This window comes from Ambystoma mexicanum, chromosome 2q (genome assembly GCF_040938575.1).
Source record: "Ambystoma mexicanum isolate Mex_15411 chromosome 2q, UKY_AmexF1_1, whole genome shotgun sequence".
In the NCBI taxonomy this organism is placed as follows: domain Eukaryota; kingdom Metazoa; phylum Chordata; class Amphibia; order Caudata; family Ambystomatidae; genus Ambystoma; species Ambystoma mexicanum.
In genome coordinates, this window is record NC_090924.1 from 1038770350 (window position 1) to 1038797476 (window position 27127).

The following is a 27127-nucleotide window of genomic DNA, read 5'->3' on the forward strand; positions in this document are numbered from 1 at the left end:
AACTAAAGTTGTTCTATTGTAGTTTCCTTCAACTGAAATATGAAAGATTTCCTTCTGATTTAGTTACATTTCAGAGGATTTATCGTTTTGGTCCCCATCATATAAAACGCCATTTTGTAATCCATAGTGATTTTGAGCACGGCTTGACAAGGGTAGGGCTGTATTAACTTTTTGGAGACAATCTGCTACTTTTGGAAGGGACACACGGGCCCTCAATCTATATATCGTGGCAATCTTACCTCTGGAGATAAATCGAAAATGCTTTCTGAGGTACAATACCTCTAATTCCAGAAGGGCAAAATTCTTGCCAAGTGCAAAATCTGCTCTACCTATTTACCGACAGTGGTAAATGCATCCCTATTACAGTAACCTATCATGTTACCACAGCATGCAAATTACCTTCAAAATGTGGTTTGCTCTAAGCTGGGCTATATCAAAACCTCTTCTACGTGGGTATTTTACTTATTTTTGCTCCTACGTTTTTATGCCTTATTTGGAAAAATACTTTTATGCCCAACTAGTTATCTTTATGCTGATAATTTCTATTTTTTTACCTTTAAAAAATGACTACTGTATTTTACTTGCTCTTTGTACTCCTTTCTCCTCTGTTCCCCTTTTCTTTTCTCTTCCTACTCCTCACGCTCCTTTTATACCAATTCTCGAATACAACCTTTTCCTAATAGCTTTCCCTGGCTCATATTTGATTTTGTAGGTGCAGTTATTAAGCACTTTTTATCTTTGGGCATGCCATGCATCAGGTAACACGTACATTTATTAATTTGCAATAGCAACAATTAGCCATAAAACATTAGAAATGACGGAGTAACTTACCAAGTTGCTGTGGCATTTTTAAGTATTTGTTATACACACGTTTTATCTCCCTCTTGCAAGAAAATCCAACATGTTCTATCCAGCTCCGCCCCTGCCACCGGCCCCAACAATAGTACATTTTGCCCATCAACTGTACCCATGGCACTGCATAACATACATGGCCCGCCAGTGGTTTCTTTACCTGTGTAGGTATTTATGACCAGACCAGAGAGAATGCCATACCACTTGGAGTTACAATGGAATACCACATCACTGTCTTTACCACCAGGCGGTGCAGTACTTAATTACGGACTCATCACATTTCTGAAACTAAAATTATGCAGGCCAGTGCTCTCCATAGAAAAGCAGACTGCTATGCTGTACATATGTGGCGCCTGACATGCAACCAACATGTTTACGTGGGCTCAGCTGTATTTATTTGCAGCACTATAAATAGCAGGAAGATCAGTTGTAATTGGGACAAAAGATCAGGCAAAGTAATGTGGAATATGCTGTAGTCCTTGCTGAGGGCCAAAGATGAATCTTGAGTTTGAAGGTTACGCATTTACAAACCTGGGCAGAATATAACATGTTAAAGCTCACGATTAGGCAGCTCAGAAAATCATTCATTTGTAAATTTAAAACAGGAGTATTTTCAAAAAGAAATTCCTCTGCCCACGATGCAATGTATGTGGGTGGGTGCGTGGGTAAAACATCTCAGCGACTCAGATTCTTGAGCATTCAAGAGAAGCTTATTATCGAAAGGTTGCATGATTGCATTAATTTGAAACTTGTTTGTTTCACAACCGGTCCACAATTAGTAAAAATACCATCAGAAAATGTAAATACAAATGTACCAGGATGCGGTATCAGAGGTACTTTCAGCCCACGAGCGAGCGATTGATTATTCATGGGTTTATGCAGCAAAGTCAAGTCGTTTATAAAAGAATGGTCCATTTTGGTCAAGCAAGCTAGTTAATCAAACCATCAACAGGGCGCTTTGCTTCATCGTATATTTCTACTGGACGAGTCCAATGCAGGAGTGCAGTAGAATTAAAGAATGAGACAAAGGGTTTGTGATTTACGAAGCAGCTGGAAAACAGATACGCTACGAACCTTAAAGTCATGCAGAAGACACGCATGCGGTGCCACCCCCGCGTGGCAGTGCGCTACAGAATCAACCCACAAGCTAACAAAGTTCAAAGTACAAATCCGTGTACGTTTAATTGATTTGGCAGCATTGCTTCTTGAGAATGAAGTTTGCGCAAACAAACGCAATAGCCAGGCCATTGCGGTACAGCATCACTTGAAAAAACCGCACTCTGTAAATGTCCACCAAATGGTAAAGATTTTCAGTGAAAAATCAAAAAAAATGTTCGGTGCGTCTCCTTCAATGGATTGGACCGATAAGCATATTTCATCGCCATTTAATAAATAGAAAGACAGCAGTTCATCCAGACATCAGAAGTTTATGAGACAATTCCACCACTACAGTTCTCTGCACACCTGGCAAGAAGCCTGGGGTCTGCTTCTTGATAGGTTGTCATCTAAGCTTAGGCCTTTAAAAATAATGGAATGTGTCCCCCAGCCCCTCCATTTTCATAGGCAATCTATGCATGTGATCGTCTTTGTTTGCTGCCGAGAAAAAGGTCAAATCGTTCAGGTTTCGTCCTTATGTCAACATTCCCACTGGTGACGTCCGCGGCGTCCTCCATGTTGTGCTTTTCCAATGCTGACGAGTGATCCCTGGACGCAGCTGAGCGGAATTCAACTCGAAGGATGGCTGCGGCGTCCCATGGCACGCATGACCTATTACTGTAAAACAAGGCCGACCTGATGGAAAGAAAACACTACATGAGTAAATGCAGCAATAAAAACGAGAACAATGCTGACATCAGCAATACACCACCAACCAGTTTCAATTTAAAGAGACTTATTTAAAAGCGCATTACTAGGGCAGTTGCTAGACAATCTAAAGCCTAGAGCAAAAACAAAAATTCGCACACTTCATATGTGAATATGGCTCACTCATGACGCAAACTTTGCAACCGCTGGGCAAGTACTCAAGATCAACGTGCCACACTTGCCTCAGGTACAAACATGGAGGCAGGTAGTGGTACACAGCTACAGGCTCGCAAAAGCAAGTGTGCAGACAGGCTCATCACTCAATTAAGGACCAAGCGCCAGCCAGACACATCCCCCAAACCACCGAACAAAGAATGCAGAATACCGTTCACCTCGCCCTTCTGTTAGAATAGGACGATTACCTACAAGCGACGATGCCATGAGCGAAACATGGGACAATTCCTTCATTAATGAGCCCCACACAAATGATCAACATTATATATGGAGAATACTGCAGTCCTGATACCTTTTGCGATGTTAACCAACCACAGGTTGGTTGGCAAAGATTAATTTATTGTGCCATAGGTAGTAGATTCCATTGCGGTCTCTAGTGCTTCATGAAGAAAAATGGGTTAATCTAAAAATATTTCAGAAACCCCAGTGGACCAACGTGAACCCAAGACCAGTAATGATCAGATAGGGCAGCGTTATGAAACTTACCAGGAGCACAACTAGAGGTTTGAGAAACAGTCACATTTCACTTACTGGAAAAAATTAGGGAATTCTAATAAAGTTACTCACGGTAGTGACTACCTCACTCCTAGTCTATAGTCCCCTTTCCTCCATACTTATGGGACATTCCTCCGTCCTGTGGGACGGGACCGGAGCACTTTGTAAAAAGCTACAAACTTATCAATAATGTGTCCTTCCTCTCTTTTTACGCATGGTGCCGCACGCGGCCGTATCCCCGCCCTCCTTAGCTCCGGCCAGGGCATTGCCCATCAGTCCTTTTCTATCGCCAGGTCTATGACCTTTAAGCAATAACAGAGGGGACGGCGTGCGGGCGTAGGGAGGAAAGGGGACTATGGACTAGGATTAAGATAGTCACTACGGTGAGTAACTTTATTATACTCCTACGTCCCGTTCCCTTTCCTCCATACTTATGGGAGATTCCCAAGCACTCCTCACAGGAATTACGGGTGGATGGAAACTCCTTACTGAAACAGGTTCCGAAGCACAGCTTGACCGAACTGAGCATCAGCCTTGGAGCTCAGGTCCAGACAGAAATGCTTACAAAAAGCCGATGGGGTGGCCCACATAGCCGCTTTCGCGATGATCTCCCAGGGAACATATTTTTGGAAGGCAACAGCAGCCGCCTTGCCCCGCACAAGAGGAGCATGAATTCCCTTTGCGGCTCGAAGACCCTGAACGGTATACGCCTCAGAAATACAGGCTGCGATCCAACGGGAGATGGTCGCTTTCGAGGCCGGCTTTCCTTGCGGATTTCCAAAGGTCACAAAAAGCTGCAAAGAGTTCCTAAACTCAGATGTTCTGTCCAAATAGAAGTTAAGGGCTCTTCTAAAGTCCAGGCAGTGCACAACCCTTTCGGCCTCTGAGACCGGGTCTGGGAAGAATGCAGGCAATGAGACTGACTGATTCAAATGAAAATCAGAGACCACCTTTGGAAGAAAGGCGGTATTTGTTCGCAGGACAAACTTATCCTTATGAAAAGTAAGGAATGGATGTTCCACCGACAAGGCGTGAAGCTCACTTACACGCCTTGCCGAAGTCACAACAATCAAAAAGGACACTTTCCAGGAAAGGTTCTTAAAATCAACAGTAGCCATGGCTCAAAAGGCTTATGACACACGGCCGTATGGACCACGTTCAAATCCCACCTTGGATGCAGGTTACAAACAGGAGGATAAATATGCATCAGGCCCGCAAAGTGTCTTAACGACTGGATTAGACAGTGAAAAGCGGCACTGGTCAGTAGACAAATAAACGAAAGACAGGACCATGTCGATAGTAGCCTCCCTGGGGTCCAGCTGCCTGGCCAAACACCAGTTACAGAACCGTAGCCATTTGCTTCTATACAGAGTCTTGTTGAGGGCTTCCTGGCCGCTTGAATAATGTGCATGTTATCTGCAGACAAATTGAAGCGCTCTAAAGATCTGAACTCGGGCACCAAGCCGCCAAGCTGGACGATTGTGGGGAGGGGTGCCACAGCTGTTGATCGCTCTGGTGAAGCAGGTCGGGGACCAGCGGAAGCATGAGCGGTAGGCACACTGATTGATGCTGAAGCTCCGAAAACCAAAACCTGGCCGCCCACCAAGAGGCTATGAATAGCAGGGAGCAATTCACTGTGTTCCTTAGCTTGCAAAGTGCCCGATGGATCAGAGGAAGAAGCGGAAAAGCATAGGCCTTCCTGTTGTGCCATGGAATTTCTAGAGCATCCCCCAGTGAGGAGGCTTCAAGGCTGTTTCTGGAGGCATACAGGGGAAGCTTACTGTTTGTAGATGTCGCAAAGAGGTCCACTTCTGGAGTGCCCCAACAGAGAAAAATATCTGAGAGGATCTCCGTGTTCAGTTCCCAATCATAGCTGACAATTGCTCGTCGGCTGAGGGAATCTCCAGTGACATTCAGCTGGTCCGGGATGTGTACTGCTGCCAGCCAGATACCATGCTGAATGGCCCATTCCCAGATCTGAATGGCAAGATCCACAAGGAGGAGGAGACATGGTACCCCCCCCCCCTTGCTTGTTGATATAGAACATGGAGACAGCATTGTCCCTGCGGACACGGATCACCTTGTTGACAATGCCTGGTTTAAATGTTTTCAGCGCCAGGAATATTGCCAGGAGCTACATATAATTTATATGAAGCTGTCTGTCCTGTGGCGTCCAAACATCTGAAACCTGAAGATGATCCAGCGTCGCACTCCAAACCAGAAGGGAGGAATCCGTCGTGACAGTCAATAGTGGGCAAGGGTCCTGGAAGGGAGCGCCCACCAACAGATTGCTGACAGACGACCACCACAAGAGGTCCGCCCTCATGAAAGGTGGAACCAGTATCATTTTGGAATCTGGATCCACTGCTTGGAGCCATGAGCTCTGAAGAGCCATCTGCATCCGTCTCATCTTGAGAAGAGGAAGAGCCAGCACACACAAAGCCATTATGCCCAGAAGCCTCTGGACCCAGCAGGCCGACATGCTCTCCGACTGCATAAACACCTGACATGTGGGGAACAGATCCGCCATTCTGTCCGCAGTCAGGTACACTCTGCAATCGATCGTGTTCCAACAAAAACCCAGGAAAATCAAGTCCTGAGAGACCATTATGGAGGATTTCCGCCAGTTCACCGACAGCCCAAGGAGGAACAGGACCTGGAGGAGAGACTGAAGGTTGCTCGAGGCCTTCAGTGGACAAGGACTGCGCAGCAGCCAATCGTCCAAATACGGATACACATGGATACCCTGTAGCCGAAGATAAGCTGCAATGACCGACATCATCTTCGTAAAGACACGCAGTGCCCAGCTGAGACGAAACGGGAGCACACGAAACTGGAAATGCTCCTCCCCCATGGAAAACCGTTGGTATTTCCGATGCTGGCTCCAAATGAGGATATGCATATAAGCATCCTGAAGGTCACCACGCTGAGCCAGTCACCCTTCCGTAGAGAGGACTTTATCTGACCGGGGGTGATTATCTTGAATTTCTCTTGGGGAAGAGAAAGGGTGAACTGGGAAAGGTCTAGGATGGTGCGCAGGTCAGCCAGGTTGGGTTTGGGCACGAAGGCCGCCCCTTGCTCCCCTAGGGGAGCGGGTTCCACTGCCTTGAGAACCAGAGGCTTCTGGACTTCGGCATTGAGGGAGGGCGTCCTCGACTGCTGGAAGGGAGGATTGATGGGTGGGGTAGGGGGAAGGGGGCAAGCGGAATCCCGCCCGAGCTACTGACAAGACCCACCGGTCCTCTATGATGGTCTGCCACGCCTCCCAGTGAGATGCAATGCACCCTCCCACCTCTCTCGTCTGAGCCCCGAAAACCCTCATTTAGCGGCCTTCTCAGAGGCGAGACCGCCAGATCCTGAGGAGGAGGCCGAGGACCGAGAGAAAAAACTGAGTTTCCAGCTGCAGGATCGACTCTCCATGTCTTTCGATCTAGAAACCCCTGAAATCCGAGGCAGACTGAGGCTGCAAAGGCGTTCTCTGAGCCGTAAAAGGTGGTTTTAACAGAATGGACAAAGACTTGGCCGTCTGAGTGCTGTCCTTAGTTTTAGTCAGTTCTACCAACATTGACGAATGGAACAGTTCTTTGCCGTCAAAAGGCAGGTCCAGAACTTTATCCTGAACCTCCTTGAAAAACTTTGTGGCATGAAGCCAAGCCTGACAAGAGGTGTCCACGCCAAGCATGGGGCCCAAGCCGAGGTGTCGACATGATGCGCCGCAGCCTCAAGCATATCCTGCGCCAGGACTCTGGCATCTGACAAGCCAGCCTCAAAGCCGCCGCTGTAGATGATGCTGAAGCCGGTCTGGATTGAAGGGTGGCGGCCACCACCACTGTGGAGGAAGGAAGCGGGCAAGATGCTAAGGTTACCTCCTCCGAAGTAAGAAGGCTATAACGAGTGTCAATCTTTTTGTTAACGTGCAGTCCAGAGTGTGGCTTATCCCAGACTTTGCCAACCTTGGCCAAAGCGTCCTTCTAGAAGAACAAGCCAGTGCGCTCCTGAGGAGACAAGGTGAATGCCACCGAAAGCACCCCTTCTTGCGGAGGGGGTGCCTCAGGTACTAGAGTCATGTCCAGTACCCGGTCATGGAACGCCCTAACAGAGCGGTGCTGGTCATCGCCATCCTGATCCCCTTGCGTGTCATCCAACGCGTCTGGATCGACCTGCGTCACGTCTGGCTCCGCCGAAGACTTGTCTATTGGAGACAAGGGCGGCGGGCTGGAGGTGGGCCAACTGGTAGAGGTGGGACAGCTGCCGGAACAACCGGTGCTGCAACGGGAACCGTCGGTACAGAATTTGGCCCAGGAGGGAAGATTTCCTTAGAAAGACCTCAGAAATATTCCTTCATGGGGTCGGGGTCATTAGCTTCTGAAATTTTCCAAAGAAGCCATCCTCTGCCAAAGGCTTAGACATTGTGGCAGGCGAGGCCTCTCATGAGAGGAATAGCTCCAGGGCCTCAAGGGAGAGGGCTGCCAAGAGGGGCCCTTACCAGCCGGGTTGACATAGATCAATGCTGTAATGGCATCCGAGCGTTCCAGTCATAAATTGGACGAAATGATGCACAAGAAAAACGCTGTTCACCTGAAAAAAATTCTCCCAGCACCCAACGCAGATGGCGTAGGTGTAAGGGAAGAGTCAAAAATGGCAGTCGCTGTTCGCACAGGAAGGGGCGTCATTTTGTCAACGCCTGAGGAGAACTGCTTCACATGTGTGAGTGAGGCAGGGGTCTCCACAGACAGGTCAGGGGTCTTGACTTTAGCCTTGACACAAGGAACCTCGGCAGAGTCGTTACTGTGTGGCGTAGGATGTTTCTGAGACATACTAATAGCCAATTTAGCCTCTGAAAGAGGAACCTTGGCCACGCCGGTAACAGGAATTACGGTCAGCGACCTCACTCTGTGGCCCCTCAACAGAACCGGTATCCCCCCTAGGGCGGGACCGATGAGGAACCGACCTCACCGACAAGACCTTAAAAGGCCTCTCAGTTCTGTCAGTCACCTTAGCCTCTGATAGAGGGACCTCGGACCCGAGTCCGATAACAGCACCCTCATGAGGGGCCTCGAACCTTGGTTGGGCACAGAAAACCTCAATAGAGGCCTCTGGGCATGCCCCGGTGTCGTGTCTGTATGGGAACCTCCAGACAAGGAGATCTCGAAGCAAGCTCCGGTACCCACCACCTCAGTAGAACTGGGCCGTTGAATAGCCCCCACAGAAGGGGCCTCGGATTGCAATCCACTGTGAGCAGGCCCCTTACCGAGGCCCTCAGAGAAAACTCTGGTACTTTTCTTAGACCTGGAAGGCACCTCAGGGGAAACCCCGGTAACAGAGCTTTTAAAGCCCCTCCCGGACCGGGAAGGAGTTCCCCGGTCGGGGTGCCCTAAAAACCTACCGGGTGTCTCTTCTTCTAATCAATGAAACTCTGAAAATGCGGAGGAGGAACGTGCCGAAACACCTCCTCCCACCGCTCCAGACGACATTGAAGTCCCGGACTGAAAGGGAATCGCAGTAGAAGCACGAGTCCCTTCGGTGGTCCAGACTCAAACACTCCAAACAAAGAGGATGGGGATCCACTCTAGCGAAGTGTCGTTTGCAGGAAGAACAATCAGGAAAATCGAACTGAAACGGCGTAAAGGGACTACCACGCGACCGCTAAGCCGGAGCAGGAGAGAAGGACACTGGAAGGAAAAAAATCTTACGAAGATGCAAGTGCGTCCAGTCATGAACGTGCACAGAAAAGTACTGATGGGCTATGCGCTGGGTGGAGCTAAGGAGGGCAGGGTTACGGCCGCTTGCGGTACCCAGTGTAAAAAGAGAGGAAGGACACATTTTTGAAAAATGTGATGCTTTTTACAAAGTGCTCCGGTCCTGTCCCACAGGACAGAGGAATGTCCCATAAGTATGGAGGAAAGGGGACAGGACGTAGGAGTATGCAAAATCATCCGCTTTCACCATTTCGTCCGCATAGCGAAACTGTCAATTTTGTCCCTTTTTGGGCCAGAAATTATGGTTTGTCCAATTTTGCATTTAGGCATGCACAATCTAAGCCAATTAGGCAGCCACAAACCGTTTAGCTCCCCAATTAGCCAACATTTGAAATGCCTGAGGCTAAAAACACTTAAAACGAAATTCCTCCTAAAGAACTGAGGAAAGGATAAAATCAACTCTGCCAGCTAAGCTGAATATCTGGAGAATTTCGACTGTTTTGCTTCGCAAACCATATTCACCCACCTCTTACCAGCCCACCAAGTAGGTAAAATGCAACATATCAAGGCAAAGTTCCAGCCTCATGTAGAGTGCGAGGACCGTAGCTCCAGAATTTGTTTAGAGGATTTGTAGATTGCACTGACCATTATACTATGGTGATGAGACCAGAACTGGCTCCATCGGAAGAGGTGGTCTACAAAAAAAACAGAGGCACTTGATTTTTGTAACAAAATTATTGTTCATACTGATGCCTCATGCCATGAATTGTCCAGGTCTTCCCCATCAGTTTAGTTTGCTTCTCCAATCTCCTTCTATCCTCCCCCAACCTCCTGACTGGTCTCCATCTCCTGTCTCTCTATTCACTTCTTTCTAGCCTTTAATGCCACTGATCTCATTTAACTTTCTTCCACTTCTCAATCTTCTTCATCCTTCACGGTATCACCCCATCCACTCCCTTTCCTTCCATCTCCTTAAACATACAGGGTCTCTGTCTCGAACTCTCCTGCCTCTTGCATAACCAACAACAGCACTATCAAGTTTTCTCCTCTTGCACCCACCACTCTTACGCAGCCTGCCACAGCCTTCCCCCTCACCACTTACTCTCGCTACCATATATGCCTTTTTCCAGTCCAGTCTCTCCATTACACTTGCAACCTCTGTCCTTGTCTTCCCCAATAGCTCTACCAACCTGCCTTTTATCCAATTCGCCACTCAATAAACCTCTCTTTGATCCATCCTATTTGTTCCCATCTCCATCCTCGGTCTGCTCACCACTCTCTCTCCTGCTTTTATCTGTCCAGGTCTGTCTCTGACCTCCCCCTCAATCAGCGCTCTGAACGTTCTCTCCCAGTCTCACTCTGACCCGATCTCACGCACCGTACAAGTCTTAGCTACATATGTGCTATTTTAAGTAGCACACCTCCAATTCTCTCAATTTCTCACTTGCTTCCTTCTAACCTCTCATTTTCTTACTATATGCTCTATTTCTCTCTCACCTCTCTATAAGTATATTTTCTTGTTGGCTCAATCAAGTTCCCTTCCCCACCACCCACTTCACGCCGCCTGTATAGTATATATTTAACCACTATTACCATCTCTCTCCCTTGAAATTACTTACTGGTTTTCCTACTTATGTTTCCATCTTATCTGCTAACCAATCACTCCATATCGCCTCAGTTTTTCTTTAAGGCCACCTTTTTTCCACTTCTGTGCCCTCCTTGCTGGAAATATTTACTTTTCTTCATCTCGCTCCCGCATTCTCCATCTACAGTCTGCTCTTTCCTGGTCCTTTTCTACTCCGCTTTCTTATTCCTGTTAGCATTTTCTCCCTCTTCATTTATTTTACTTTTTTCCATTCTATCTTGCTTTCCATTTTCATTCAATGCCCTGCATTCCTTTGCTCTTACCCATCTCCTACTATCTTATGTGACACTGGTTCCCTCGTGTTCATTGACTTTTTCACCTAATTTCTTGTTCGTCTTTCATAACGTTTTTCATGTTCTTTGCCTTTCCTCCCCCCTGTTACTAACCACTTGCTTAACCTACTTGTCCTTCAACCCCTCTTACCAAAACCATACCTTCGCATTCTTCCTTTGTTTCCTTATATTTGGCTTTTGTCAGAATTGTCTGTATGGCTTCTCAGTCCCACCAGGCCCTAGCAAGTCTAATGGTAATACATTGACCAAAACAAGCACAGCCCCATCTAAGTTGAGGGCAAGCAAAGAGGTGCTAACGTTTGTGGAAGAGACCCTGATGAACCAAGGCTATGCTGCGTGTATGAAGGAGAGGTATGGGTGGGGAAGACATTGCTACGGTGGTTTCAGAACAGGCTTCTATTCTCTGTCCACTGTGTGCCGCTGATCTGCTGCTATAAATACTGTAGCTGGCTTGTAAACTTTGAAAAAGGTGGGACATAAATATTATGCGCAACTTCCACAGAGCATGTCAGCATAGTGTACTTTCCCACACGGGTTTGGTGGTGAGGGAGAGTTCCCAAAAAACATTGCGGAAAAATAGGCCTAAATGGTGACTTTTATAGCACAATTTCGAGGAAAATGTCAAACAATCCATAGGACTATGCCATTACTCAAGGGCCGAGACACCCAGTTGAGTTGAGGGGTTGTGGGGACTGACTGGTGTATCATACATGTGGCCACATCCATAATTGGGTACTAAGAAAGTGGGTAACAAAACCTACTTTGAGGGGCTCCATAGCTATATAAAAAAGTGCTTTAAAAAAACTTGATTATTGGTGGCTTTGTTTTATGTATGCATATCTTTTTTTTTAAATTGGTTTATACAAACCTAAGTACATTTCCCTATAACCATTTCATCGTCCTCTAGGCAGCATCTTTCTTCAATAAGTAAACATTATAGCTCTGACATACAAAAGTAGTATAAATCCATTTAACCACTGAGTTTTAGTCTACTGTCTCCGCGTCTAAGCCCTCCTCTAGGACATGGAGAAAAGCAACTAGTGCATATAAACCAGATCTGTTTGAACCATCAAACAAGGCTCTCCACCAGTCCTCAGCGGACAGAGTCTGATGTTTACTCGTTACTGGACCAAAAATGTTTTTTCTTTGATGCTCTAGTCCAGGACACAACATCGTAAAATGTTTTAGAGTCTCATTATTAACTCTACAGAACCGACACAATAGGTCTGAGTCAGCATATTGGGACCAAAAGCTTAGACGCTCCTTAGTAGGCAATGCATTGAGCCTAAACTGCATGTATAAGGCTCTCGTATATTAGTCCGGGAAACAGGTTACAGACTCTTGTAACTGACCATACGGTCTGGCTTCTCCAGGAGCCTCCTTCATCGTCTTTGATTCAGATTTTAGGTTACATGTATTAATCCAATCAGTTCTCCACATCTTCAATTTGGCCCGGTCTGGATTTTCAATCAGGGTCTGTACAGTGATGTCATATGGATCTAGCACCTCAAGACACAACATGTTCCATTGAAACAAGATAGTTTGTGTTTTTTCGGTATCCGGTTTATGTATTATACTGATTTGAGGTGGCGGATTCATTTGCATTGTTTTCCTAAATAGGCTTAATAGATTCCAGGCTACTCTGGCTTGAATTGAGATATATCCGAGTTTGAATCTTATACAAGCCGTTTAAGTCCCCTTTGGAAAGTGTAGAACTCTGGACCAGAAAATATTTTCAAATGAGTTCCACACCTCATGTCCACATCCAAAGGTTTTTTTGCCACCATATATCAGTGCAGGCACCACTTTTTGTTGGAAGAAAACAACACTTGGTTTTAAAGAAAATTTGCCAAATTTTCTATTGATCAGGGACGCCTGGCATGCCAGCTGACGGCATTTGCTCTTCATCATCTCGACCCAGGGTGCGTCATTTCTGCTGGCACTGATTCTCATACCTAGGTAGGTGGTGGTCTTCACTATCCTGATCAGTTCTTTATCAAGGTACCAAATGAATTTCTTCTTGTTCCCATTGTTTCCCTGCACTTTTTCAAGTACCAGAATTTCACATTTGTGCTTGTTTATGAGAAGGCCATTCGCTGTTAAGTACTTTTCAAGAATGGTAAGTTTGAATTGAAGGCCTATAGGCGTTAAATCCAAAAGGATGAGGTTGTCCACATAAACAAGGTAGTCAATGTGGGTACCATGAATGTTTGGTGGAAACGTGGTTGACTCATTAAAGATCTCTTTGATATCAGATATAAACAGTTTGAAAATAATAGCTGCTAAGGGGCAATCTTGTTTAATGCCCCTGTATGTGTCAATTGGGGCTGATAGTGTGCCCTCGAGATCTTATCTGATCGTGATCGAAGTATTTGTGTGTAACTCACAAATAGCAGCCAGCAAACTGGGGGGACAGTTCCACGCACGTTCCCATAGCAAATCCCTGTTTATGCTACAAATACATGTGATAAATCTATTAGGGCCAGATAGACCTTAGAGTTGGACCGATGTGCTTCCATCTTCAGTAGATTTAACAGCAGGAGATTAACACCACACCCCACCCCCTTCACAAATCCCGTTTGTCTTGGATCTACCCGGTTTGATTCAGTAGACCACTTTAGGCGTTTCTGTTGCAAGAGGGTGGCGTACACTTTCCCCAGCACATCAAGCAGTGCAATGGGTCTGTAGTTTTTAGGGTTTCTTCTCTCTCCTTTTTTGAAGATTGGCACAATCACAGCAGATTTCCATGATGTTGGGGTGTTACAGCACTTAACAATTCTGTTGAACAAAATTGTGGAGAATTCTGACCATTCTTCTGGGTGGCGTTTGATGGAGAAATTTGCGAGCCCGTCCGGGCCAGGGGCTCTTGAGTCGTGCACATTCTTAATTACATGCAAGATGTCCTCTTTGTCAAACACAATCTCCCAATGGGTTAAAATGGGCATTTCCCATTCTTTGGTTGATGCATCTTTGCGAAAAAGATCAGACTAGAAAGATATCCACTCTGCCTCCAAGACCAAATTTGCCTGCAGAGCATGTTGTGGAGCTAGATTGGTATTTATCAGTCTCCAATAGTCTGCTGAATTTTTGCTTGCCATTTTAGACAGCATGAGCTCAGCATCATTTTGTATCACAATGGCCTTGTGAGACTTGAGCCAGTTCTTATACGCTTGTTTAAGCGTTCTTCTCTGCTCGCAAGCATCCACAGTAGGGTTTTTTTGAGCATTTCTCAGGTGACGTCGCAATGTTCTTTTCCACTGTAGAATTTCTAAATCAAATTTGTGTTTGGGTGCAAATTCGGCATGTTTTAGATTGTGTTTTCGTTCTTCATATTGTGACAACAAATGATCATATTCCAGTGACCCTGGGTTCAGTTGAAATTTGGATGTAATGTGAGTTAAATCCTCAGTGTCAAGATGTAAACGAATTCTGCAAGCTCCAGTTCTCACAGCATGAGGCCACAGCTCATGATTGCGCTGAGTGTTATTGTTAAATTTCAGAGTCACCATATCATGGTCACTGTGGGTCATTTTTATGACCTCTAAGCTGCTAATCCTCGTATGTATATTTCCAGATACAAGTATATAATCGAGGGTTGAACTTTGGTCACATCTTCTCCACGTGGGTGCAGCCGGGATATCCCCTGGTGTTTGACCATTTAACATCAATAGCCCACAGAGATCCATTTCCAAACACCATTGATTTGTCAATTGTTCTTCAAAGTTGTTAGGTTTTTTTTGCCACTAGTTAAGCTTAGATGAGTGATGCAATCAATATTAAGATCACTGCAAACGATAAGGTCATTCAAATTGCCCATTTCCATTAGGTCATCAATGACAGTTGTAACGTGGTCAACAAAGGATATAGCACCAGCAGCCAAGTGGTTCCAACATAGGTTGATGATGTACAGTTTGGGTAAGTGAGACCTTTCTGTCCCCGAAGAACTGACCACCATCACCTGGATAAATGGAGATGGGTTGAAAGAGTTTTCGATCCTAAAGCCGGACTCCCTCTTTACCGCCACTAGTAACCCGGCCATGGGTCTACCCTTAGACTGCTTAATAGCTGGATTATGCGCTATTTCAAATCCTTCAAAAATAGGAATTTTGTTTAACCACGTTTCCTGTAGACAGATAAGATCCAAGTCAGACGCCCAGGCAGTTGTAAACAGGTGCATGAAGCCCCTTGTATTCCAAGATCCCAGGGTACAATTTTGGGAAATTTCTTGGGCCTGGCTTTACTTTGCCTGTTCGATATTTAACGTTCCAGCAAGCCAGGACCAGTCATTTCCTTTGTCAGCCAAGGATGCGACTTTTTCTGTATTATCAGGATTTGATGTATCACTGTCCGCTCCTTGAATTGTAATCCTTATGAGGTCATTCCTCTGACTCTTAGGCAAAGGCTCACGGTCTAAAAGGCAGGTTTGTGATGGGAACACTTGAGGCAAAGCAGAGGTTGTTGATTGAGCCACTTCCACATCAGTCTGTTTCACTCCACTGGCTGCTACTCTGCGAGAGCCGTTTTCCATCGATCTAGACACAAGACAGTTTGGGGCTATAGAAATATCAAACCCCAGAGACATTAACACTGGACCTGCTTCTAGAAGAATATCTACTATAAGTTTAGACTGCAGGTGCAGTATTACAGCATCGTTTTTAGTTTCATTGAAGAATTCAACCATTTTCAAGTCTCCGGATTTGATAGCTCTGAGTCTAGGGACAAGGTGACACAACCACAATACATTATGACGGTTCAAGATTAAGTCATCTGAAGACTCTATACGTTCTAAAAGTACTTGATGTGCCGCTTGTATTTTAGGTGCAGAGCTTTCCGTCTTTGCGGCCTTTGAAAATTGAGCTGCACCTTTGTTGTTTTCTCTCGAAATGATCCTAGATTTAGCTGTGGCACTAATAGTCGAACGTGGCTGCAGATCAGATTTGCACTCCATTTGTAGGTCTTTTTGATAGTGAGATGTATAAGGACATACTGGTTTCAACTTGCAACAGTTATCAAGTTGCGTTTCAGAATCTGTCGGTCTCAAATGACTATCCAATTTATGGGACATCGCAATTAACTGAGAACGTTTTTTGTCTAGTGTCAAACGTAGACTTGGGTTTTGCAAAACCATCTTGAGGTGTGGAAAATTGCTGAATCACTTCGCAAAGTCTTCGAACTTTGTTACGTTGAAGTGAAGATGTTCCTTCACACACGCCTTCTCTGCCAAGTATTTCAGAGTCCAGAGGTACCTTGGCCTCGAGTTGGATTGTTGCTGGCAGTTGGGGCAAATGCGAAGGTTTTAGAACTATATAAGAATTCAGAACTTGGCCAAAAGTAGCACGACTGGAATCAACATTACTGGTTTTACAAACTACTTGGGCAATTACATCAGACTCACTTGGATCCTTGCCATCATCGTCCTCATAAGTAGACATATTCATCAGATCTTCAGGTACGTCACAGGATCCTATTCCAAGCACTGGTACTTCATCCAACACGATTATTACTTCATTAGAGGGTACTTTTGCTTCATCACTTTTCTCTTTCACAATAGTTCTGTTCACCGTTACATTGACAGTTTTGATGTTTCGTAGGAACTTGCGTGAATCCTTTGCTCGTTTCGTTTTTTTTCAGAGGTTGATTTTTCGATTTTTTTATCACCAACACCTCTTAGATTATTTTGAATCGAGCCAGATTTTTGATTATTCTTAGGGATCTTGAATATTTCAAAAAGTTCTGGGGAACTGGCATCAGCATCATGGTTTGCCAGTATTGCTTCTGCGCCTATCAATGGACACTGCAGGCCCAAATCTGAAGTGGACACCGTTTGAGGGTCTAGAACGGCCAAGTTTCCTGAGGATTGACTCTCCGTGAGGATATCAAGGAACTGCGTAGGCATCACCTTCTCTTTAAGGGTGGTAGTGATCACTTGCACCGACATGTTGGCTCTCACTTCATTTTCAGCGCTGGCGACAGCCGGTGTCCCATCCAATTGGACATCTCTAGCTAGAGGTGTCTCCATTGAGACCGGTATGCCCTCTTTCCCTAGGTCAACTTCTGGTCTCAAGCTCTTTTTTGTTATTTCTTCCATAAACATCAAATTTGTGGTTGCGAGATCCGGCAAGTTCAAGTCGGCGTCAGTAGGGATTGGACATTCTAAGACTACTGGAGGGAATCATACCGGTGTTTGTATGTCCAACAGTACATCTTTCACAATTTTGTTTCCACTCAAAGTGTGTTCCTTTTCTTTGTTGGAAGAGATTTAAAGCTTCTTTCGCCACTTCTGCCAGGAGTTTCTTATCCAAATTGGCATTTTTAGAAAAATCCACTAATGCGTCTATTACGCACTCAGTCTTTTTCTGGGTCCCAATCAATGTCTCCTTATATGAATTATGTGTGTTTTCAATGTCCAGAAGCTTGGTGTTGATGACGGAGACCAGACTGGCGAGATCTTTCATATTCTCGTTGAGGTGTTCATACATTTTGAGAAAGGGGGCAATGGTTAATGCCATGGAAGACATTATTGTTGCTTGAAGGTCTTTCATTTTTAGTTCCTGTCCCACTATGTTATCATCGTCTGCTTCTTGCCATACACAGCTTTTCTGGCAAAATGGGAGATGTCTTATTTTTGGAAACGGACGCTCCATTAAGGAAGAATTGGAGGAAGACGAGTCCGATGAGGAGTCAGTTCGCAAACAATGGGAGTCACGCCCCTCCCCACCCAAAGGCAAGTCATTATTTGAACAGTTTTGCAAGGTTTCCGACGTAGTGATAGCCATTTTAGGTTTCTTCATCTGTGAGCATTGAATGCTCGGTGAAATGCTCGAATCAGTTCTCCTTCGTTTGGACAGACTATTTGTATGAGTAACATGCACCTTTTGTTTTTTTTGTAGAAGTGACAGATTCGGAGTAACAAGAGGCTCAGAAAATACCTCTGACCCTTCTGGCATCGCATTCAATGTCCATTTGTGAAATCTGTCTTTATTTAACTGGGTAAGGTCTGTTAGTAGTTTAACAACAACATCCAATGAGTTTCTCCGATTTTCGTGTCAGTTTGACTCATTCATAACAGTTGTAGTAGAAAGTGATTGATTTTGCAACACATCCTGAGTAAGAACCCTACATGACTCCATATTGTAATGTAACGGGTAGAAAACATTGTCTTTGCGGCACTAACAAGCGCCGGTTCAAGGCTGTGCAGAGAAGAAGGAGCCAATTTCTCAAAGGTACTGTAAAATCTGGGCCGTGGAGACCCAAGACTTGTATCACGGCATCCGCTCAAGCGTCCGTTGCTTTGACTTAGTTTTTCAGCATGGGCACAGTCTGTAACAACATCCGCGCCTGCCGAACACACACTCCAAGACACATTGTTTCCATGCATAGGCGTGTACTGGATCAATGAGCGCCGCGCCAGGTCGCACAAGGGAATGAGGGGCTAACGACTGCAGCAGATTTCTCAAAGGAGTCAATTCGTTCCCCACTGCTCGACATCGGGGCCGCAATCACACACACCTCGCCAGAGATCTTAGGTAGAGGCGTCTGTTTTGGTAAAGCATGAATTTCAGCGTGACTGGTTTTCAAAATAGTTCTTTCATCATTCAGTGATACTGCGATTGGAATATCAGGTACGTGAGGCGTGTTAGGCGCATTAAGCACAATATCACTTACTTGAAGTCGAGTCGGAGTCCGAATCGGGGGTACGGACACGGCACAGGCGCGGGCACAGGTGCAGCAGGTGAATCAGCTGGAGACAAGGGGAGCACAACACCAGGGCTCAAAGTAACATTTCCTAACTTCGTTGAGCTCGTGTTTTCGCGAAAGAGTTTACTTTCACTTTCGCTGTGTCACGCATAGTTCCAACAGCGGGGCGCTGTGAGGGCAAGCTGAGGAGAGACAGAGGAGAGTTCAGGATTCCACAGACTTCCTCAGACTCCTCAGACTCTGCTAGACTCCGCGCCCGTTCCACGGGATGAAACAGTTTTTAAGGAAGAACACTCCCACAAGTGTGAACACAGTAGAGTTACTGTCAGCAGCAGGAAAAACAGACTCCACTCCTTCCCACTCCTCAGACTCTGCCAGACTCCGCATATCTCTTGCTACCATGCCGTTTGCTGTGTACACAACAGGTGTTACCATTACCCAATGCAATGGTACACAGCAAGTAAAACACATGGAAGAGAAGAACAAGTTAATTACCATATCTGGTAACGTTCTTTCGATGGGATGTTCCTCCGACGTATTCCACATCTATGACAGGTAATGTCCACAGCTGTGCTGCTTCAGAACATTTTCGGCAGAGGGCGTGCTGCGTCGATGGCGTTGATCTGTTGTCCCCTGAGGGCCTCTGTCGAGGGTCGACGTCACCGGATGTTATATATAGGATGCATGGCGCCCGTAGCCTCAGTTATAGTTTTTTCCCAGAACGTGTGGCACCAATCTCCTGCCAGTATGACTGCAGAAAGCCTTGCGGAAACGTAAGCTGCAATCGCATATGAAATTCAGTAGAGGGGCAAGCTGGGAGGGCGATGTGGAATACGTCGGAGGAACATCCCATCGAAAGAACGTTACCAGATATAGTAAGTAACTTGTTCTTCGAGGGGATTGTGTCCTGCGACGTATTCCACATCTATGACAGACTCCCAAAGCAGTACCAACTTATGGAGGTGGGAAAAGAATTTACAATTTAGAATTTTAGAATGCCGAATCAAATTGCTGAATAAAGGACTGCCTTACCAAAGGCCAAATCCTGCCCATTGATGAGTCCAAGGAATAGTGTCTCACAAAAGTATGGGCAGAGGCCCATGTGGCTTCTTCGTGCTTCGCAAATATTGTGAACTGGAACACCCCTCTGTAGAGCAGTGGAGGCAGCCACACGCCTAGTAGAGTGAGCCCGGAAGCTTACTGGAGGGTCCTTTCCCGCCAAACGGTAACACTCAGAGATCATCAAAATGATCCATCTAGACAAGGTCTGTTTGGAAACAGCCTGACCCAAGCGCCTTCCAGCATAATCAACAAAGAGCTGATCGTCCACTCTGACCCGGGACAACCGTGAGAGATAGAAACCCAAAGCTCTTCTAGGATCCAACCTATGGAGCCTCTCCTCTTCCTTACCAGGATGTGGAGGAGGATAAAACGCTGTAAGAATCACCTTCTGGCTCAAATGGAATTCCGACAAAACCTTCGGAAGAAAAGAAGGCTGCACCCGCAGGACAACCCTGTCCTTATGGAACATAGTAAAGGGTGGCTTGGCGGAAAGTGCCTGCAACTCACTCACTCTGCGTGCAGAAGTAACCAACTAAAAATACAGTTTTAAAGAACAGTCGCAACGGACAGGAATGTAAGGGCTCAAATGGAGCTCCCATTAGGAACTTTAAAACCAAATTCAAATCCCATCCCGGCACCTGGAAAGGCGACGGTGGAAACACATTAGTTAGCCCTTTTAGAAACTGAGAAATCAAAGGGATCTTAAAATAAGAACATTCCTCAGACGAGCGATTTCGTTGCGGACCTTCTGGCCGAAAGCAACACCTCCATCACGTCTTCGGGGAGGTCCCAATCGTTATACCTCAACCTTTCAGATACCAAGCATGAAGGCTGAGAGACTTGACCTCTGAATGGAGAACCCGACCCTCCTCCCGTGAGAGCAGATCGTCTCGGTAGGGAAGACGGTGTGGAGGGCAGATGGATATGTCTAGAAGGTCCGGGTACTATGCTCTCCTGGCCCATGCTGGAGCAATGAGGATCATTAGGGACGCGAACCTCCGTAACCTCCGCAACACTTGCGGAATGACGGGGACTAGAGGAAACGCGTACAGCAGTGGGAAGGACCACTCCACTACGAACGCATCCCCTAAGGCTCCTCTTGGAGGAAATTCCCGCGAGCAGATCGCACTTCCGGTTGACACTGGTGGCGAAGAGATCCACTTGTGAGAGACCTTGCTCTGCCTTCTCAGAGCGTCCACCGCCACGTTTTAGTCACCAGCCAGATGAACTGCAGAGATCGAAATTTCCTGCTGTATGGCCTAGAACCAGAGCTGCATCGCAACCCTGGACAACGGGAGTGACACTGCCCTCCCTTTTTTGTTGAGGTAGTGCATAGCCACTGTATTGTCTGTCATAATCAGGACATTCTTCCCCCGCACAGATGGCAGAAAAGCCTTCAGGGCTAGCCTCACAGCCCTCAGCTCTAACAGATTGATGTGGAGTCTGGACTCCGACGGAGACCAATGTCTGCTGGCTGTCAACCCGTTGGCATAAAATCCCCAACCTGTGAGGGATGCGTCCGTCACGATGGTTACCTCCGGCCATGGCTGGCAAAATGGTGCTCCCTTCATCAGATTGCCTTCGTCAGCCCACCATAGAAGATCCTGGTGCGACCGAGGTCAGAATCTGAACGGGATCCGTCATCCTGCCGGAGAATTGCGACCACTGCATCTTGAGAGCCCACTGCAGAGATCTCATCCACAGCCTGGCCTCTGGCACCAGGAAAATGCAGGATGCCAGGAGGCCGAGCAACCTCAAGAATTCGAACGCCGGGAGACTCCGGGCACGTTGAAACTTGTCCACCATCTGCAGAATGTGATGAGCCCTCAACTGGGGAGGCGAACACTGCCCCAGGGATGTGTCGAGCACTGCTCCGATGTACTGTAGCCGCTGGGTAGGTGTTAAATGGGACTTCTTTAAATTGAGGGAGAAGCCTAGCTTGTGAAGGGAGTGGCAGGTGACAGACAGATCCAGGGCTTGCTCTGGGGAGCGCGCCCTGATCAACCAATCGTCCAGGTAGGGGTAGACGTGAATCCCCCCTTTCCTGAGATACGAGCCCACCACCAACATCAGCTTGGTGAAGACCCTGGGGGCAGAGGTCAAGCCGAATGGCAGGACCCGAAACTGAAAATGCGAGTCGCCAACCGCGAACCTCAGGTACTTCCTGTGATTTGGATGAATCGGCACATGAAAGTAAGCCTCCTTGAGGTCCAGAGACACCAACCAATCCTGAAGTTGAAGGGCATGGAGGACTTGAGAAAGAGTTACCATCTTGAACTTGTACTTCCTGAGGAGCTTGTTCAACCAACGCAAGTCCATGATGGGTCTCAATCCCCTGTCTTTTTTCGGGATCAAAAAATAAGGGGAATACCATCCCTTGTTCCTCTCCGCTACAGGCACCAGTTCTATGGCGCCTTTCTCCAGCAGAGATAGGATTTCCTGCGCAAGGAGCAGATCTGGATGCTTCAAAGAGCTTCCCCGGTGGATTATTGTGAGGCCTCAGCCGGAAGGGAAGACAGAAGCCGTGGGCTATGATCTCCCCAGAACCCACACATCTGAAGTAATGGCCCGCCATAAGTCTGCCCCCAACCGGCGAACCATGGGACATGGCCTCATGACTGAGCGGAAGCGGCTGCAGCAGTGCCTGAGGGCAAAGAGGCAACTGCTCGAGCGGCTTTGGCACCCCGAGTACCTTGCTTTAACACCCCGGGTACTCCTACAGTGGCCCCTTTGACTGGCAGCTCCACTCGATCTACCAAAGGAAGAGTAGTACCGAAAGGAACCTCCCCTCCATTGCTGTCCCCTAGGACAAAAAGGCAGAGGTTGACGTACTGCAGCGCTCAAAGACTTAGCTGCAGCTTTGGAGGTCTGCAACCTCTCAAGGCTCTCGTCAACCATCAAAGGGCATGTTCAGAAGACGGGATTGCACATCAGGAGCAAACCCCGACTTCCGCAACCACGCAAACCTGCGTAACAGGTGGAGCAGACCACCCCAAGTATTCGGTCAACCTTGACATGAGACGTCGATAGGAGGAATCCGCATGCGCCCCAGGCTCAGGTCAGCCAAACTCCACCTCCACTAGCGTCATGCAATGACTGACGGAGTTCCTCCATCTGACTATGACCAGACAAAAGATCATCAGGGACATCCCGAGGCACAACCATCTTCTCATCAGACAGTTCCTCAACCTCTGAAATATCTTATAAAAGTTTGAAAAACTCCAATCTAGGAGGAGGAACAGAATAGAGTTCAAAAACAGGCCTCACAGACTTACTGAGAGCCTTCCTTGGAGGTTCCACAGCCCTCCGGGGCACCTCCGGCAAATCATCCACAAACGGCATCGAGGGAATCAGCTTCGACAACTTCTTCGAGGGCGGAGCCTCGAGAGAGCCCCTTGGCGGACACAGCGCTGATGGCGTCAATGCCTTCTTTGAAGGCTTCACAGGTTCTGACGGTCTCGATGGCATCGAGGACCGGGACCTGGATCTGGCACGGCTATGGCGATCTCCCTTGTCCGAATGGGACCTCGACGGCTCCCGAAGATCGGGCCGACTGCCCGAGCCCGGAGTCGTGCAAGTGGTGGAGCGAGCCCGTTCCTTGCCGGCTTCTTTCGAAGGCGCGGACGGAACTGTGCCTTGCGACTCGAAAATCGCTAACATCTGCCGGCGGAATGATTCCCATTCGGCCGGCGACGAAGACTTGGTGCGACAAGTCAACCGTCTAGCAGAGTCCTCCTCTGACAGGGAAGGCGACCGATCACGGAGCTTCCTAGAATGCCTCGACGAGGCAGGCAGAGGGATGGCGGGAACCACTCCTAGACCGAGACCCCCTGGATTTTCACTGACGCGGAGAGTCGCCCCTCGAGTCATCGGTCGAAAGCCCAGCGGACTTCGATTTATGGGGCCTAGACACCCTACCTACCTTCAATTTCTTCTTACGTTCCCGCAAGGCCTTAGACGTCAGGGACTGGCAATCTTCGCAGTAGTCGGTGACATGGCTTTCGGTGAGGCACCAGAGACATATGTCGTGCGGGTCCGTGATGGACATCTTCGAACTGCAGTCCCGAATTTTTTAAAGCCCGACTTCGGGGTAGTAGAAGAAGACGAAGACATCGCTTTCGAAGAGAAGAATCGAGCGTGCCAAGATTCCGAAGCAAACACGTTTGTAGAAAAAACGGAACTGAGGCTACGGGTGCCGTGCGTCCTACATATAACATCCGGTGACGTCGACCCTCGACGGAGGCCCTCGAGGGACAATGGATCGACGCCAGACGCCCTCTGCCGAAAATGTTGAGAAGCATCACAGCTGTGGACATTACCTGTCATAGATGTGGAATAAGTCAGAGGACACAATCCCCTCGAAATAAGCCCTTAACTATGTCTGCTATGCCCACCTAAATATTGGCTAGGATCATTTCAGTGTGATTGTACTTGTAATATTATGTAGAAAAGTAACACAAAAGGCAACTAAAGCCAAAATGTAAAGGATTGTTGCCTCGATTATTATATATTTTGTCAAAGGGCTGAGTAGTGGTCTGTCTGTCTCTCCTCCTGGTTTATAAGCAAATTGAAAAGCCACTTTGTTACGTTACAAATGATAATAGAAGACATAGCCCAGGCACAATAGTTACATGAATAGGGCAGAGCCTCATTACCATATTATTGCTGCTTAAACTAGCTTTTCAGCATGATTTCCAAAAGGTGCATTTTTTTTAATCCTGTTTTTATCCTGCTTTTTTGCTGTCCTGGGCTGGGCTTGATATGTGAAAAGAAAAGGGCCTGAGCAATTCTTGACTTTTGTCAGCAGCACGCAAAAAAAAGTATACTGTATGGCAAGAACTTAGGAAGTCTGGACAACTCTTGGCTTGCTGTAGAACACAGGAGCACAAAAGAGTGAATCGGACATTGTTCAACAGCTGCTGATTGGAGGTATTGTGCAGATAATCACACCTTTTTGTTTCTGCGAACTGCTGAGCCTCGGTCTCACGTATGCACTCCTTTTCTTTGTGTTTAGCTTTTACAGTCATTCAGCAAGCATGCCAAGTGCCTGTCTCAAGGCTGATAAATTCACCTATTCCCCCCACATCATCAGTTTGCTTGCTGCCCGTCTTGCATGGCCTCTGCATATCAATGGCACACTATGTATGGGCCGTTCTTTACCTTTTCCCAGATGCCCTGGTACTGATTCAAACACATCTCTGTTGCACCCCAGGCAGCTGCCTGTATGGTTCCCGCCCCTAGAAATAGCCCATAGCCCTGTGCTTTATTTATCCAAGTCTGTAACGCACAACCAGGGAACCATAAACATTGAGAAGACCATCATTACCATGCATACTCCTGGAAGGTAATGCCCTTTGAAGGGAGCGAAGGGCTTCCAAAATGACAGTACGGAAGACATTTACCCTTCTATATTGACATTAGCGAGAGTGGCATTACATTTAAAGTAGAAGAGCACATTACTTCACGTTTTCTACCACTATTCCACAAGAATTGCTACTCAAATTCAAGTTTATTTAGATTGAGATTACCCATCAAAACAAATCAATATACAGCACATCAAAATACAAATAAACACAATGCTAATATCAGTTAAATAGGCAGTTGATGATCATTTTACAGCTTGTCTAAAGTAGGTTATTAATGCCCAGCCAACCAAAGGGGTGTCAGCCTTTAATAAATAGCAAAGTACTACACAACACTGTGTAAATCCGCCTTCTCTGAAACAAGGCTTAACGTTTTAGCTGTGATGTGCTCACAAGCGAGGTAAAAGAGCATAAAATGTAAGAAACCCTTGATCGGTGCTTTGCACAATACACAATCACTCTCTGAGACACTTCCTGACCAGACAGCGAGCACAGATCTCAAAGGTATACAATTAACACTAGCCCTGGAAATTAAACTTCTTTCATATTGGAAGTTGGTCCAGGGTTAAATAGTTTTGCATAGAATTAGATGATAAAACTACATATCTCCGATTAGAAGGTTTCATCAGCTCTTTAGACTCTTGTAGTCTCGCAAATAATCGCCCTTTTAGATATCTTATTGTGGGCAAGTCCAAAGAGCCAGTAGAAAGAATATAAACCTGTCCATTTATTTTACTGAAATGATTATCATATTGAAGACACGGTATGGAAAGTGCTCCTGGTTTACTCATAACAGCCTTTATAATAAACTGGAATAACTCAGCCCTTGGGTTGTTACAAATTCTTAACCAATGAAAAGCTAGCTGAAGAGAAAGTACATTGTCGAAAAAAACGGTGAACCACTTCTAAATGCACTGCAAAATTGGATGCAGATCATAGGAGGCCTAACAATCTTCTTCATATATAAAGGTGGGGGGTGTGTGTGTGTGTGTGTGTGTGTGTGTGTGTGTCTGTCTGTCTGTCGTGTCTGTCCGGGTGTCTGTCCGGGTGTCTGTGTGTGTGTGTCCGGCTATACAAATACACAAACCCACGTCTAACACATTTTGCATGGATTCCTCTTTTTTCTGGGGCAAGATTGTAGTCTATGTTTGGATGCAAAAATCTTATATGCAAAAATAAGTTTATCGCGCCACTCCAAATACGGGAAATGACAAGTTTACAGTTTACTTAAATTCATTCACAAGAAGAGAGCACAATTAATCAATCCTTCTTGGAAATGTTCTCAAATGTGCTGAAGCCATTCAGTGATTGAAACATGCCGCAGAAAAAACAAACATCATTTGGAAACGCTCCATCTGATACAAAGCGAAAATCAATATCAAGTGCTTCTAAAACACAACAACAAACAGCAGCAATACTTGCTGACATGAGGACAAGAGCAACATCCCCCAGGGCACATGAGACACCACTCGATCAGGACACAGGCATTGATCTTGGGGGCGTAACTCCTCATGAACAGAGAGGTCTGGCGCCATGAATTTTGCATGGACTATTCTTTATTTTATTGGCGAATTAATGCAACTATTTCTAGCTTGATAGGCCATCCCGTTCCGAGATTATACATTTTTTGTTTTTTTTCGGCATTACGTTTTGTGGTGTTTCGAGCGCCATCTACAGGTCATTTGTAGAAAGTGCTCATCATTGCACTGTCTGTGCTAAACTGGCCTTGCATTTTTTTTTTCAAATTCTTTTTAGAAGCCAGTGGGTCTTTCTTTTCATTGATTTGTTTTGCAATAAATTCGATACATGTTAATTTCACTAATTAATTGACCACCACATTTTTATTTACCCTCGATTTTAGCAGCGTGTTTAGCAGCGAAAATGGCCACCATTGCTAACACTGCAAATAAGGAACAAGTTACTTACCTGTAACTGTTGTTCTCCAGCATGGGTCTGGCATGGATTCACATGCTCATGAATATT

The 27127-nt window shown here is 46.4% G+C and overlaps 1 protein-coding gene across 5 annotated transcripts in view; it reads right to left on the reverse strand.

The window, feature by feature from the left end:
- Positions 1-2004: 2004 nt before the first annotated feature.
- Positions 2005-27127, reverse strand: part of NMT2 (N-myristoyltransferase 2) — a 1164729-nt gene continuing 1139606 nt past the window's right edge. For 4 of the 5 annotated variants that reach the window (XM_069648400.1, XM_069648401.1, XM_069648402.1 and 1 more), the window contains one exon: positions 2005-2643. In XM_069648400.1, coding sequence (XP_069504501.1) covers positions 2623-2643 — 21 coding nt within the window. In that variant the 3' untranslated portion in view covers positions 2005-2622. The remainder of the gene's footprint in view (positions 2644-27127) is intronic. The other variant, XR_011303356.1, reaches the window with a different exon arrangement.